The sequence below is a fragment of the Pyricularia pennisetigena genome (genome assembly GCF_004337985.1).
Source record: "Pyricularia pennisetigena strain Br36 chromosome 4 map unlocalized Pyricularia_pennisetigena_Br36_Scf_6, whole genome shotgun sequence".
Lineage (NCBI taxonomy): Eukaryota > Fungi > Ascomycota > Sordariomycetes > Magnaporthales > Pyriculariaceae > Pyricularia > Pyricularia pennisetigena.
The window spans coordinates 2,227,462-2,242,847 of NW_021940918.1; the positions used below are offsets into that span (position 1 = coordinate 2,227,462).

Below are 15,386 nucleotides of genomic sequence, written 5' to 3' on the forward strand. Positions count from 1 at the left end.
GAATTCATTTCGGCGGCCATTCTGCCCACGCGTTCAAAGCCAACAACGGTCCTGGAGCCAGTGCAACAGCAGGAGCTGGGTTTGAGAGTCGGAAAAGCCAGTAGTGAAGCGCAACAAATGCAATATCCTAGCTAGTAAATCGCGAACATCCAGCTCAGGTCTTCAAATTACAAATCATGGCAATCATTCTCAAAATTTCATGGTGCCATGTCGTGCCATGGTCGAAACAACTGACGAGGCAAATGGGCAGTTTGGATAGGTTCGACAGGGGTGTTACCCAACTGCAGCTGAGCGGAGTCTGTCACAAATGTCCCGCTGGTGTGACCGAGTTGCGGGGGTGGGTCATGGTCAATGCTTCCGTTCCGGTTGCCCTACGGAGTAAACCACGAAGCTCCCTGTTGAATGGATTGGTGTTTGAATCAGTTCCAGGCTTCTAAGGTATGCTATGCTACTCTTTGAACTCTACGCGCTGCTGAAAAGATTGTTTCAGATGGCCCATATTCAACTCGGCGGCGATTTGTCTGTCGGCGTTGGGGATTTTCATGCTTTAAGCTGCCGCAAATCTACTAACTGTAAGGTTTCAAAGCACACACCAGGGAACTTGTTATCCTAGAACTCAGCTGGCTTGCCCGCCAAGCCGCAGCTATCTTTGAGGTACCTCAGCAACCAGAGATTAGACTCCGTCATCCGTATAAACATCTATCTGTACCCATAGTGCATCAACCCCTTCCACTTCAAATTCCAGACTAGACTAGATTCTACGCCTACATAGTAGTTCTGATACTTCCAGCGCTTTGGAGCCCCACCCTGAGCTGGTATGCGCCGTGCATCCCGTTTGCGACCGACCTTGCTATCGACGGCTAGTCAACCTGAAATCATGGCAGTAATCGGTCGGCCGGCCCCGGTTGAGACGCAAGTTCTACAACCGGCTTCCTACGACCCGAGCCGGATCCGAAAGCCTTTGTTTAGTTTCACATGTGGCGACATACTCGGACAGGCGATACGTTAGGACCAACACCAGTTGCGGTGTAGAAAACCACGATGAAGCAAGGTGCGTCATATGCATTTTGATTTCACAAGCTTCGCCTTCTCTAGAGGTTTGATATGAAACATTTCGGTCGCCAGACGTAATAGGCATGGTATGATATTCATAATATGGCCCAAGTCATAATTACTGGGCACAATTTAAACAACGAATCTGGGAGTCCAGTTCATGCTTGATTTATACATGAATCTGAAATACATCTAGACCCATATATAAGCAAGGAGTTTAGGTAGCTAAGGTAGGGAAGGAGCATACAAGAGAAACACAAAGAAAACAAGATGCCGAATTAATGCTACTGTATCGCCGTTGTGTTTACTCTGGACCTTGCCTGCTCTGATGTACGACCCAGTTTTATTCAGTTCAAGCTTTCAAATGACCCACCCCTATGGATCGCCAACGTCATCGCACGAGCGATTTTGCTTACCCAGCCAGGCAGAAACCGTGACTTGGGTCACGGTATCATCTTAGAGCTTAAGAAGTACGTGACGAACAAAGCACAGCATCAGCGGACAATGGCAACACATTCTGCTGGTCAAAAAAATTGCGTACCTTGATCTAGAGCCAAAAGCCTCAGACACCTGCAGGCAGCCTTCCTGCTGACCGCACGCACAAATTTCTTGATCAATCACAGGACGGCCGGAGCACGCTTATGCAACCAAGCATCCGAAGTTCCATGACTGGAAGCGTTTCCCTGAACTCAACGACATCACCTTACGCGCAGACTAATACCCATCCATGTCTTTGCTGCAAGAGACCGCACTTCTTGCGACACTGATAAGTGTCGAGCTAGTCGGTGTGAGGTAGTAGGTGTGTGGCGGATTCTGGACGCGACTGCAGAAACTTGAACAAGACAAAAAAAAAAAAAAAAACGGCGGTACGGTACTCTCTTATGTTCCGGTCGCCTCGCCATGTCATTCAGCAGGCAGAAAAGCCATAGCCACGGGCCCGGCTGCCGTCTAGCGCCCTTGAGCTATCCTCCCGAGACAAACCCAGAATTACACGGCATCCCGCCACTTGTGGCCCAATTCTTCTACTCTTCCGTCATACCCATCGATGACCCTCTTGCACTGGCAGCTGCGCCTGACGCCAAGTCCTCGAAACCGAATCCTCCACGGCCGTTCTCGCAGGGTGACAACAACTCGCTCGAGAAAGCATGGCTTTCCCTCGCCTCGGACGAAGATCGACGAGACCACCGTGATGCTTTGAAAAGCCGAAGCCCAAGCCCATCCTCTGCACGGACCGATCAAAAGAAAATCGATGCCATCTGCAAACATCTATTACGCAAACATGTCGAGAAACACAGGAAGGAAGGTCTGGTTCTCGCCGCTGCAACACAGGAAGAGGCAGCGACATGCTGTGTCGAACTTCGCATCGACGCCTCCAACGAGCTTAGGCGAGCTTTTTGTGCCCTCGTCCGCAAACGTCGGAAAGGACTTGACGAAGACACCATGATTCAAGCTGTGATGTTAGAGTTAGAGAAGGCATTATCACCCGAAGAATCACCTACTCAGCCCAACCGAGCCAAGTCTGCGAGTATCTCTTCGACCACACCCATTACCATTGGATCCATACCATCAATACTCAATAATGAGCCTGGTTCGGCTCCATCGAGCCTACCGGCTACCAGAATCGGAAGGCCAGAGCGTCGAACAAAAGGAGATAGTGAGACAGAAAGTAGACGGTCGAGCATTAGTAGGGCGAATGCGGTGTCCCTTGGTATGACCAAGGTATCGACAGCAGCGCCAAAACCACCAATCGTAGATGATGGAATTGCAGGCAAGCCTTTTGTGCGAGTTGCCACACCGGAAATTCCCGTGGGATCGTCCAGTCCAGGGTTGTCGTCGCTACTGAAGGCGACCGATAATGCCTCGAAACCCCCATCAAGGGACGGGAAAGTCTTGGACCCAGGGCAGGTGTCGGAGAATCCGAATCAAGAATCAGCAAATGGATTGCCAGTTGAGGACGACAGGACATGGGAGCTTCGTGGTCAACCAGTTGAGGTCCCCGTGGGCGTTTCTCGTCTACACATGGTCTCACTTCCAGTACTGCAAATGAAGCCGATATATTGGTCGCCAGTCAATGATATCAGTATTGTGCTCAGAGCTACTTGGTTCTACAGGTGAGTCTAGGACCAGAGCTCTCGATGCTGTCCGGCCTTGTCTCTTGCCATCAAATTCACAATTACTGACAAGAGATGCCGTCGTCCAGGGACACCATGACTCCTGTTGAGCCGCAAGCTGCCAATCAACTAGAGTCAGGGTACCGAGAGCTCCAACCTTGGACCGAGGCATGGAGTGACGAGCTCCGCTGTGCTATTGATGTCGGTGCTTTGGGTGAAGAGAAAGTTGTGCAGCCTCTTTGGCCGCAACCTGTACAGAACAAACAGAACAAACCACAGGAAGACGATCTTCCCACTCCTGAGCCCAGTATATCGGATGATCCGCACTGCGCTGCTCGATGTTTTCGTGGAGAGGCCGCTGCCGAAGGGACCCTCGAAGCCGTCCAGAAACCACACGGAAACGTGCAAAAGAGCCATGCCAACTATTATGTTTTGTACAAAAACTCGCGCGAAGCATTTCTGCTCAAACCCAGCCTCAAGCCTTCTGCATACTACGGACGCAGGCCGGTCAGCAAGATCGTCAAGGGAACCGATGTGGGCACGCCTGTGGTCCGGGGATTTGATAGGGATGCATGGATCCGTCTGCACGAGCGCCCCACAAGCAAGTCCGTGGCTGCTGAGGCCCAAGTACAATCGCGAGGCTCAGCGCCTCAGACAACGGCAGGCGTGACGTGTTTTGCTTGCCAGGCTGATCTTGATCGCTGGCGTGTCAACGACCTTGTTCTTGTTGCTCACGGCATCGGCCAGAAGTTTGCTGAGAGGGTTGAGAGCTTTCATTTTACACATGCCATCAATGCTTTCCGACGGGCTGTGAACGTGGAGTTGGGCAACGAGCAGCTGCGCCAGGCCATGGGTAATGGTCCAGGCGGCAAGAACGGCATCATGGTGTTGCCAGTCAATTGGCGTCACAAGCTCTCGTTAGAGGACGGAGGACCAATGCAAGACACCGATGGGGCAACACCTGCGACCGATGGCTTCAATCTCAAGGACATTGAACCAAAGACGATCCCAGCCGTCCGAAGCATGATCTCTGATATTATGTTTGACATACCTTTCTACATGTCTCATCATAAGCCCAAAATGGTACACGCACTCGTTGGCGAGGCAAACAGGGTCTACCGCTTGTGGTGTGACAACAACCCGGGGTTTGCGGAGCAAGGCCGCGTACATCTCATTGCTCATTCTTTGGGCAGCGTTATGGCACTCGAAGTGCTGTCAAATCAGCCCACCAAGACACCGCCCATGAACGACTTAGACCTGGACAATACCCGGCATTTTGCGTTTGACACGATCAACCTGTTCCTCCTCGGTAGCCCGGCAGGCTTCTTTCTACTTCTCGAGCGCGGCCAGCTGGTGCCCCGACGAGGTCGACTCAAGCCAGGCGCGGATCCTGCAGATGTCACGGCCAGCGATGTCGTTTCTGAGCAAGGCCAGTTTGGCTGCCTTGCAGTGAACAACATCTACAACATCCTTGCACGAGAGGATCCGATTGCATACCTACTTAACGGAACCATAGACCCGGTGTATGCTGCAAGTCTAAAGACCGCCTACGTGCCCACCACCAATGTTGGCATGTTGCAGTCGATTGGCAACGGGATCAAAGGATTATGGGGCGGCGGGACGAGCAACATTCACCAACAAGCCGGTGCGGCGGCAGCACCCGTGCGGCCATCCCCCAGCATGCGTTTGCCCTCACAGCTTGAGCTGGAGGTGCACGACTTCACCCGCGAGGAGATTGCCGAGCGCAAAGCATATCTGCTGAACGACAATGGACAGATAGACTACTACCTACGTTCCGGGGGTGGGCCCTTAGAGATACAGTATCTCAACATGCTCAGCGCTCACAGCAGCTACTGGACCAGTCCTGACTTGGTGCGGATGCTTTGCATGGAGATTGGCAGGAAACCTGGCCGCTCCAATACCTACCCGGGAATGCGGGCACAGAAGGCAACCAAGCGGATGGTTCCAAGCTCGAACTGAGGCACTGAACCTATGCTTATTTTTTCATTTGATTTTTTTCCTCTCCCTTGATTCTCCTTGTTTTCATTCTTGCAACTTCCAGGCATACGTGCCAATTGGTCACCGGCTAACAGAACTGGCCCTTTTAATACAGCCTTCTAAATTCACCTGTAGACAAACAATATAGATATCCAGGGCACAGCGGCGCAAGTTATGCGACCTGGGAGCCCCTTAAATTTAAGCATCTAGCTGCATCATATCCCTTTCTGCAGCATCATCCATTTCGTAGTCTTCGTCCTCCTCGATCACCCTGACGTTAACGGCCTGTCCGTTGGCTGCTTTCCCTTGCGCCGCCTGCAATTCTCGGATCATGTCGTTCTCGACCTTTGCCTGATGCTTCTTCAGGTCCTCAATGGTCCATCGACTCACCCCATCTTGTTCCTCGGCCCGGAAAGGCTGAGCCATGGACTTTAAGAACTTGCGGGCCGCGCTGACAGCCATGTCGGTGCTCATGTTGACATCGCTCTCTGCCAGGGCCTGGTTGATCCACTTGGGCAGCTGGGGTCGCTTCTTGGGGAATCGACGGTCAGCGAGTACCATGATACCGTAGTCATCCTTTCCACGCAGCACACGACCCAGACACTGTGCCGCGTGACGCATGGCATCAAAGGAGAGAAAGTCGTTCTCGCGGATACGGTACGTCTCGCGTAGGAACTCGAGGCGCGCTTTGAGGATCAACGACTCGGTGTACTGGAACGGGACTCCGATACACAGCACCGTCCGGCCGTACTGGTGGTCAAAATCGATGCCTTCCGAGACCTTGCCTCGAGCGACGCAGAGCATGATGGCACCGGTGCCGTTGCAGCAAGCCGTCCGGTACGTTTCGAGAGCCACAGCCGTCTCCTGCGCGTCAGGCGTCTCGACCAGGATCAGCTTGTACTTCCAGATCTCGTCCAAGATCTTCATGCCCTGCCACATGCTGATGATCGACTCCATGTAGAAATACGACGGGAAAAAGACGACCATGCCATCTGGCGTGATCTTGGCAAACTCGGTCAACAATTGACCGTAGTTTCGCACTACGGCCGGATCATTTCTCACGGCGAAGCTACTTGAGATGGAAGCCTGGTCGCTTCCTTTTGTAACTATCATCGGCAGAAAGGAACGCCGAGCCAGGGTCATGGTATATGACTCCTGCACAACAGCGTCGAACCCAAGCATCTTTGGATACATCTCCAGAGGCGACAAGGTTCCAGAAGTGATGATGACAGTCTTGAAGCGCTCAAAGACGGGTTTGATGGCAATCGCTGCGTCCAGGCACGTAAAATGGAGGACTGGGTTTGGGATTTGAGACTTTTCGCTCTCGTATGGCTCCAGCAGCAAAAGGAAACCTTTGTCGTAGGTTGCTACTAGAGTAGCGAATGTCGCTACCTCTTGGAGAGGCTGAAAATCCTCAATGTTTGTGAGCTCCAATGTCCGCACTAGGGACGTCAGACGCTCAGCACAGAATCTTAAAGGCTTCTTCTCGATGAATGTGTACTCCTTCAGATGGGCCAGGAACGAAGGTGGCGTCTCGGATATGACCTCTAGTACTTTCATGCGAGTCTGCATGAGCAAGGTCAGTAGGGAGTAGACCTATCGTTTCGGAGCTGTTCGAGTTACTTGCCTTGAGATATTCGATAAACCTCTTCAAGAATGCCACAAAGTGCTCTGCTCGCCGGATATTTCCGGGAACCGCCTCCTTGAGAAGATCATCAGGCAGGACTAACAAAACGTAATTTAGTTAATGAGGAAAATTCCCAGGCAATTTAAAGTGGCCACGTACCCGGATTGGACATGAAAGCATCTTCTTGCCGTGCTTCGTCTGCCTCTCGCAGGCCCTCTACCAACTTCCGGTACTCATCCTCCAGCTGGTTCTGGTCGGTTTCGCGCATTTCGTTGATTTTCTTCTCGAGATTCATGGCACCTCTGCTCGCTTTCCTCAGTGAGTCCTCTGTGATATCTGTGCTGAGCGACTCAATGCACACGTTGTCGATATTGTGCGCCTCGTCAAAGACAATTATTGAGTCTCTTGAAAGTTCTTTTGATACCCGCTCGGCGATCTTGGGGTCCAGCAGGTAATGGTAAGAGTATATTATGACGTTGCAGTATTGCATCTGTCATGGTTAGGTTTGATTTTCAACCTGTCGAGAAATGGAAGTTGGAAACCGTGACTTACCATTCGGCGTGACGTAAAGTACGGACACTGCTTATGTTCCTCGCCATACCGTAGCAGGCCTTCCAAGGTCCACACGCCATTTGGGATGAGGTTGTGAGGTTCCAGGAGGTCGAGGTTCTGTGCTTCAAGTTAGTAAAAAATTCAAATAGTAAAGCATAACAATAAAATGGATGTTATGCACTCACATCATGATAAACACAGACCTCCACATCTTCGCCCTTTTCCTTTTTCTCCTTGACAAAGCCTGCCGTGAGGCCACGACACCTGGCGTCGACGACGGCGCCACTCTTTTCCCGCTTGACCGAAGGATGCAGACAGAGATTTTTACGACTTGTTAAGCCTAAACCTCTGAAATCCTCTTCCCTTCCAAGTTCGCCGGCTCGGTACTTCATCAGGTTCTTCAGTTCCGCCAGTGCCTTCTCAATCTCGGACATGGTACCTGTGCGACGTCAATATAGACCGACAAATAAACGAATACTTGCGCAGCGGCAAGTAAGGGATAAAGGCGCACGGTTCACTGACGGGAACAGTAGATGAGCTTCCGATGCTCCGGGTAATGCTGCTGGTACGCTACAATGAGCGATAGCAGTGTGGCGGTCTTGCCAGTGCCCGAAGGCATCTCGAGCACGCAGTTGCCGCCGACATCGAGTGTCTCTGAGTCATTTTATGTCAGCCGGAACCGTTGGTTAGGTTCAGTTCAGGTTTGGGCCCATGGTCCTTTGCTCACTTTTCAAGTCACACATATAACTGATGGGGCAGAATGGTCAGTCAGTCGGAGCAATAAGCCAGGACACATATTCAGTAGACAGTTTCGATGCTCACGCATATTGCTCTAGAATGTCAATACTATGGGTCAGTTCATCCCGTTTCAGAAGCCCGCGCGCAGTTGGTACCATAGATGCCAGCGTACCTGGGTATATCCGAGGATACGGGAAGATGACCGGCAGGTCACTACAAAGCGTGATCGTCAGCTTCAGACCCAAGAGTTAGTTCAAAATCAGGCGGGCCTTGGCTCACTCGATATAGAACAACATAGTGAAGAGCTGCTTGCTGGTCCGCCTATTCTCCAAGCATCTGGGGGGTGGGAAAGACGAGGACCAGGATTGACCCCGGAGGGTCGGTTCTGCCCGTCAAGTTACTGAGGTATCAGCAGCACATTTAATATCGAGGTAGTTCAAGTCCCGTGAAACCTAGCCAAGATGAGAATCGTGATCTGTTTGATGGAATAGTTCGGGTATAATTTCGGCGCGTGTTTCGAGGTTTCGTTGGTTCCATCTATTCTAGGCCTAGACTCCAAAAATGCTTCTAGACCTGACGCGAAAAACACCAAGTCACGTGTGAGTTTCGGGCCCGACGTCAACGGAGTCCAGTCGTAGAGAGCTCACAGGGTTCAGCCCACAAGTACACAGACCAGGCTAAACCGAGCTCGGGACCGAACCGCTGTGCAACGCTCCTGACCCGGGCTCTAGTGTTTCCATGCCACACGGATGGAAGAGTCTTGTATCCAGTGTCACTGAGTTTATACACCTAAGATCAACGCAGCCTGGCAAGCCCAACTACCTTTCCTTGGTATATATTTGCTTTGCTTCCTCGCTAAGTTTTGCCCACCTACAGACATTGATTTTCTTGGACAAGATCCACACCAACCAGGCATGCGCGGTTATGTTTCCTCCGGGAGCTAATGGCTGACTGACTTTTTGAATACATTCCGACGCATGCAAAAGCGATGTTTTCTTTTCCCCGGGGGCAAATTGTGGACTAGCGTACAGTCGTCCACAAATGCCTCAAACAGTATTTCATGAGGTGCCTACCGGTAGGCTTACTGCTGATTTACACGTATACTCCGTATGCCGTCAGCATATCAAGCCTATTTTATGAGACCAATCCAAGAAACGGTAGATAACGAATCAATCGTGACTAGCTTCTGACCGAGGTCATTCATTATCAACATCACTCAAGTAAGAATCCTGTACAGTAATTGCAACGGCCGTTACGTGATTGGGAGCGGCATATTTGTGTGTGGCGGGACGAACGTTCATTCCCAGTGCTACAAACCCCCAAGCTGGTTCGACGTTACACATGGCGGGGTCTTTTCCCAGGCAGCAGCCATTTCAACTCCAGCCCTACCGGAGCTTAATTAGGCATGTCCTCGGGTTCGTCTGATGGTTTTCCTCGGGCCAGAAGGAACTTGCAGGCAACAACAGGTCATTGCCACCATACTCGCCACGGGACCACCGCGTTGGTCTTGTCTCGAGATTTCCGGGTGCATGCGCGATCGCTTTGCGCCTTGATTGTTTGGGGCCCAGAGCAGCAACGTACGCTTTGTATACCGACCGCATTATCTACCGAGCGCGTCTATTTGTGAATTTGACGCCACTTGCATCCATGATACCCAATCAACAAAGTCAACACGGATGGCCCATGGGTTGTTTTGGGTGCATTTCATCAAACGGCAGCGCTTAGTTCTGGTCAATTGCAAGTTGTTCTTGTGGAAATGACGAGAGGGATGCAAAGAGGGTTACAGTAGTTGCAGTCGTTCCCCGCACATTGGAGTCCGCTACTACCAACCTTGATTTCACCAAGTCCATGGCGTCAAGCGTCAATTGGGATACATTTAGTGCCTCCATCCGCGTGTCATCCCATCCTTTGCATATTCCCCAATCAATCTAAAATTAGACTAGACTAGACTAGACTAGTTCTACGCTCCCCCTTCAAACCTCTTTTAACATCCAGTAGACAATAACAAGCTCTCTAGAGCTGTTAGGAGGGGGATCTATAATACGCGGGATGTGCTTGCGACATGATGATCCCGGCGGCACATTGCGGGCCGTGTAAGCCGGACTGTCGCCTGTCTTTAATACGATGTGAATGCGACCACAGTCAGCACCTAGAACTGCTTGTAATTGTCGTCATATAACTTGTTTTTAAGTCTACTCGAGACCAGCAGATATTATGTCAAGCTTGACTTGCACAAAATCAACTGGTGTTTTGCGCACGGCGATCGCCCAGGGAGTTGAGTAAAGTGCACCACTGCCGAATGTCGCTCACCAACCATAATATGGGATAATTACTTGTTATCTTGTCTGGTTTCTGACTGCTCACAAGCGATACTAAACTTGGCACTCTACAATATTCGTTTGGGGCGCTATTTGCGTCACACCATTTATGTTGGAAGTCGTTTCCTCCATTGTCTCCCGGTGTCTGGACAGCGATCCCCATGATGCACCTTGCCCGTCCCATTGCACTGGAGAGCGAGTGTGGTAAAAGGCCAACGGCACAAGTGGTTCGGGTCAAAGGTACGGTATAGAGGGCTGACCAGAACTGAGTCGCTCCTTGCGCTATGGTTGTACAAGGATTTGATGATCCGGAGACCCACACTCGTACTTGCTCCCAATCTGAATGGTCCACCCAACCATCGTACGAACCCCTGCGGACAACTGAGCCTGCCCTGGATGCAGCAGTGGATGTTACGATCACCCAAAAAAAGATTTCTGCAGTCTGCATCTCGGGACTGTTTCCTGGCCGAGTAATCAAGCTACTACCACACAACACCCATTTTCCCAACACCTCCTCGCCCTACACTTTGCACTTTTTCGGTACGAGAGACAGGTTTGTGTCAAGATTTCTCAGACGTTCACAGTGCCTACAGTCTACGTCAGGTACCATGCCCAAAAACAGTTCGCATTTTCTCATTTTCTGCTTCTGGTATCAATTATCCGCGTTCCCAGTGAAGCCAGCCCAAGGGAGCAAAACAGGCTTATGTTGTTTTTGGTCATAAACCGATTACCCCCAAGTCGAACTTGTCAGCTAACTGCGGCAGACTTTTACGGGGATATGCTAGGGTGGATAGACCCTTTCTGCAAGGTACTTTTTTTTTTTTTTTTTTTTTGTTACTGCAAGTCAAATCAGCCACCCTGCCAGCCAAAAAACAGTCTGCCTACCTAGATGGATATTAATTTCTTGGGTGGGCAAAGTCGAGGTATCTATCTCACTGAGCTATCCACCTACCTCTCGAATTTCCCTTTACCAAGAGCTAATCTGCCCAGGAAAAGGTGAATGACAAGGCTACCCCAAATTTTATGGGGGCGCAAGAAACCAAAAAAGAAGGGCAAAACCCGCTCTCTCCTACTTCATTTGGAGCAAACGATGGAACTAGAGGTCAGGCTGTGAGGCTGTGAGGCTTATAACTGCGATCAAGACGTCACATCGACAAGAGCAAGTAAGCAAAACTGACTGAACAGCCCCTGAACCTGCAGCTCATATTCGCACTCTCCTCCAATCACCATTGTGAACTGTCACCAACCAGCTCCACCCCCTGCTGGTCAGCTTAGATACCTGCAGTCCGCCTTTGCAAATGACAGGTACCCTTTGCAGACCCCTTGCAAGAGAGAGACATGAGTGGGGGAAAAAAAAATTGAAAACTCGGTGGGTTGTACTTTTCCGCGTAACCCGCCATCGTCTATCGCGCTTCGTTTCTGGTAGGGTAGTGCCTTTTCAGTTGTCAAAGAAAACAGGAACAAAATTTTGTTCGTTGTCCATTTCGAGACAACAGGAAACAAAAGAAGGAAAAAAGAAAAAAAACAAAAACCTACACCATGACCATTCAAGTCAGCATGGTGTTCTAGTTGTAAATGGGCGTCGTTCTTGCGTCACCCACCTTAGAGGTTGATCAACCGGTCAACGTTTTGTCATTCCGGCAGGATCCTACTTTTTGTCTTCGTCTTGCCTAGTGTCATTCGCGAACCGATGGCTGCAGGGTACCCGATCAGCCTCGGGACCATGAGCGCTCCGAGCAAAATACATTTACGGACTGTGGGTCACAGTAAGGTAAGGCACGCCGGCGTTTTCCCAGTCAGTCATGTCAGTCAGTTAGGCAGGCAAAGTCCCTTGAGATGCCAGTCGGTTCTGTTCTGCCTCGCTCGGGTTGCTACCCCAAAATTCACCCACCCACACTACATAGATAGACATGGACCATGGGCAGGCTCACATCACATAGAGAACACACACACTTTCTCTCTCTCTCTCTCTCTTTTTCTTCCATCCTTGCCCTTTGAATCTCTCTTTTCTTCATCCCGTTTTGATTTGCATATCTGCAACTGCCAGCCCTAAGCCCGTTTATCTGACGCACATCATCCCACCCCCCTTTCATCACGCCTCCCTCCTTGTATTACTTGCACTTTGTACATAAGGTACCCGGGCGTCTCTGAGTACACCATTAGCCGTCTGCTGTTAGCCCTACGCCGCGTTACCAGGCTACCTTACCTACGTACATTAACGAGCCTTCCATATTGGAACCGGATACTTTTTCTTTTCAAGTCTCTCTCATTCTCTCCACATTTTATCTTGGAAGATCCAGACGCATGCTCGGGTCGATCCTTCCCAGTATCGTGCCTTCGGGTAGGGCACCGCCAGGAACCCCCAAAAGTTTCGCCTTTTATTATTCATTGTGAATCAAATCAATCTTGTTTGTAAATATCTTAAGGATACATACATACTTGCCATACACCTCCTTTGCCGTCCTCGCCCCAATCATCCATATACGTCTTTTTTTTTTGCGTCTGCCTAGCATCTGGGCACCTCCGCACACCTCCCACCTTCAAACAAGTACATCAGAGTATAACGCTGTCGGCACCGAGACAAACAAAAACACAACCACCCCTCGTTGGGGGCCATCCTTGCCAACTTATTAAGTGAGCAATTCTAAGCCACGCTGGTCTCTACTGCCTCAAAACCATCAGGCTGAGTGCTATCTGCCGACCACAAGACTTTGACCCCAAAACATTTATATCCCCACAGCGGTGCCTACTCTTCTTTCCTTTTGCTTTACCTCATACACCCACACACCCACACCAAGAGATATAGAGTCATCGCCTTCCTGTCCATTCTTCTTCTCGTATAACAACACATCTCAGCCCAACCCCCTAAACCATTATATACCTAGGGTCAGCCCACCTCTCCCACATCAGATCCCATCAACCAGTCAGGAGGACTACCCACCTCCTCCACCATCATCTTAATCATCATCATAATTCATAATCTTTACCAGCACCACAACATTAGATACCCCCTTTATTACAGTCATGGACCTCCCGCCACCCTTGACTAGATCTCCCGTCTCTCCGCCAAATTCATACTCCCCTTCGGCTAGATCTTCTTCCATCGACTACCCGTCGCCGGAACTCGTGGCTCAGCACTACAGCCTCAGCCTATACGGATCTTCATGCTCCATGGCCTCGTCGGCTCAGGAACCAGATCATTCCCACACTCCTCTGGACAGCATGGGCCAGCAGGAATGGGCTCATGTTACCAACCAGACAATGCCTAGCATCGTCTCGGCAGCATACGACGGCTTTGGGAATTTTGGTTCAGCCGCTTCTTTTGGACATCATGATGTCTACGCTTCACACCAGAACCAGGACTCCATTCTCTCCTACAGCCCTCCTCCCACACACCCGCGATCGCCAGTTGGCTCTTTGAGGAGTCCTTTGGGTTACACCTCGGGCACGCCGATGATGCTGCAGTCCATGACGCCCAGGATCAAGGTCGAGGCCGCACCTCTGGATTACCGCCACGGAGGGGACATGACGCAGTACCCCTCGCCCGCCAGGTCACTGAACGCATACCCAGCAGACGTCGGCGTCTACTCCACGACGGTGCCCAGCTCCGGGTATCTCTCGGACACGCAGTCCTCGGCATGGAGCAATAAGGACTACAACTCGGCCGAGAACGACAGCTACTACAGCCCAGGCCAGTCGAGTCTGGGTGGGTCCGGCGACCGGCAGAAGCAGGAGCGGGCGGTGCGGCCGTTGAAGAAGGCAAAGAGGACGACGACGAGCAAGGAAGATGCCAACTTCTTCTGCGAGGTCAAGGGCTGCGGCAAGATGTTTAGCAGGAGCTACAACTACAAGGCGCACATGGAGACGCACGACGAGAAGAGGGAGTATCCCTTCCCGTGCCAGACGACAGGCTGCACCAAGAGGTTTGTGCGCAAGACGGACCTCCAACGACACCATCAGAGCGTGCACATGAAGGAGCGCAACCATAAGTGCGACTACTGCGGCAGGTTATTTGCGAGAAAGGACACGCTGAGAAGGTATGCAGGGGGGTTCTCACGTCCAAAAAAGGCCCAAAAAAGAAAAAGTGGTCGCACATTTTGCTAACATATTTTTCCCCCCACTAGGCACATGGAAGACGGTTGTCCCAAACGCTTCGACATTGGCACCCTTGACCTGCGCGCCGAGAGCTATTCGCAGAGACCAGTCAGCTCCGACATGGGCATGCTCTCGCCGACGCACAGCACGCTACCCCCGTTGACGATGCCTTCTATTGGCAGCAACGTAATGATGATGGCTCCAGCGAGGGGCAGAGACATATTGCCGAGCAACGACCAGGGTGGAAGACCACAAGGCTGGGGTCGTTGAGAAGATCATACATTTCTTCTTCTTCCTTTCTCATTTTCTTTTTGAGGCGGACTATACTCTTGGGGGTTGGAAACAACACGGTCTACATACAATATTTTCTGCAGGTTCCAGAGATGTTTTCTGTTTCCCTTCCCCCTTTACTTCATTTCATTGCCTTATCTACATCACTCTTGACATTCAACGCCCAAAAAAGACATGTATACAACTGTATTATACCATGGCAGCTACACGAGGGAGGCATATTGCGTCTTGTTTCTTTGAAGGATTTCGTCACTGGGAGGATTAAATCCATGGAGGATCTACGATAATGAAAATATGCACGAATCAAAAATGGACTTTTTAGATCAACAATAGATTTCTGACTGCATGGCCAAGTCTTTCGCACACCCTCAGAGACTTAGGGCAGAGCTCTTTCTTTTTCTTTTGGTCATTCCCACCTAATGTAAGCAAGCACTAGGTAATGCATCAGAGAAGCCACCGTTTGAAAAAAAAATTCAGCCTAGAGTACATGCAGGTCTCTCTCGGACTTTACGCAACCCAAATCGGTGGCCAGCCGAGGACAAAGAGTAGGCGGATGCCTCAAGCATCTTAGCAGGATGTTCGAACTCTGTACCGTACGATTCA

The 15,386-nt window shown here is 50.8% G+C and overlaps 4 protein-coding genes across 4 annotated transcripts; 3 read left to right on the forward strand and 1 right to left on the reverse strand.

Annotated features, from left to right (window-relative positions):
* Positions 1 to 1,694: 1,694 nt before the first annotated feature.
* On the forward strand, positions 1,695 to 1,820 carry PpBr36_06253 (uncharacterized protein; the record flags this gene model as incomplete). The annotated part of the gene is made up of 1 exon (XM_029893399.1): positions 1,695 to 1,820. The coding sequence occupies one exon, from the start codon at positions 1,695 to 1,697 to the stop codon at positions 1,818 to 1,820; it is 126 nt and encodes a 41-aa protein (XP_029745490.1).
* A 133-nt stretch (positions 1,821 to 1,953) lies between these two features.
* On the forward strand, positions 1,954 to 5,144 carry PpBr36_06254 (uncharacterized protein; the record flags this gene model as incomplete). Its single annotated transcript, XM_029893400.1, has 2 exons — positions 1,954 to 3,164; positions 3,254 to 5,144. The coding sequence occupies 2 exons, from the start codon at positions 1,954 to 1,956 to the stop codon at positions 5,142 to 5,144; spliced, it is 3,102 nt and encodes a 1,033-aa protein (XP_029745485.1).
* Positions 5,145 to 5,360: 216 nt separating this feature from the next.
* PpBr36_06255 (uncharacterized protein) lies at positions 5,361 to 8,375 on the reverse strand (the record flags this gene model as incomplete). Its single annotated transcript, XM_029893401.1, has 9 exons — positions 5,361 to 6,715; positions 6,786 to 6,887; positions 6,949 to 7,279; positions 7,342 to 7,458; positions 7,527 to 7,780; positions 7,864 to 7,995; positions 8,069 to 8,088; positions 8,164 to 8,292; positions 8,359 to 8,375. The coding sequence occupies 9 exons, from the start codon at positions 8,373 to 8,375 to the stop codon at positions 5,361 to 5,363; spliced, it is 2,457 nt and encodes an 818-aa protein (XP_029745484.1).
* Positions 8,376 to 13,421: 5,046 nt separating this feature from the next.
* On the forward strand, positions 13,422 to 14,762 carry PpBr36_06256 (uncharacterized protein; the record flags this gene model as incomplete). The annotated part of the gene is made up of 2 exons (XM_029893402.1): positions 13,422 to 14,434; positions 14,522 to 14,762. The coding sequence occupies 2 exons, from the start codon at positions 13,422 to 13,424 to the stop codon at positions 14,760 to 14,762; spliced, it is 1,254 nt and encodes a 417-aa protein (XP_029745487.1).
* Between the last annotated feature and the right edge of the window lie 624 nt (positions 14,763 to 15,386).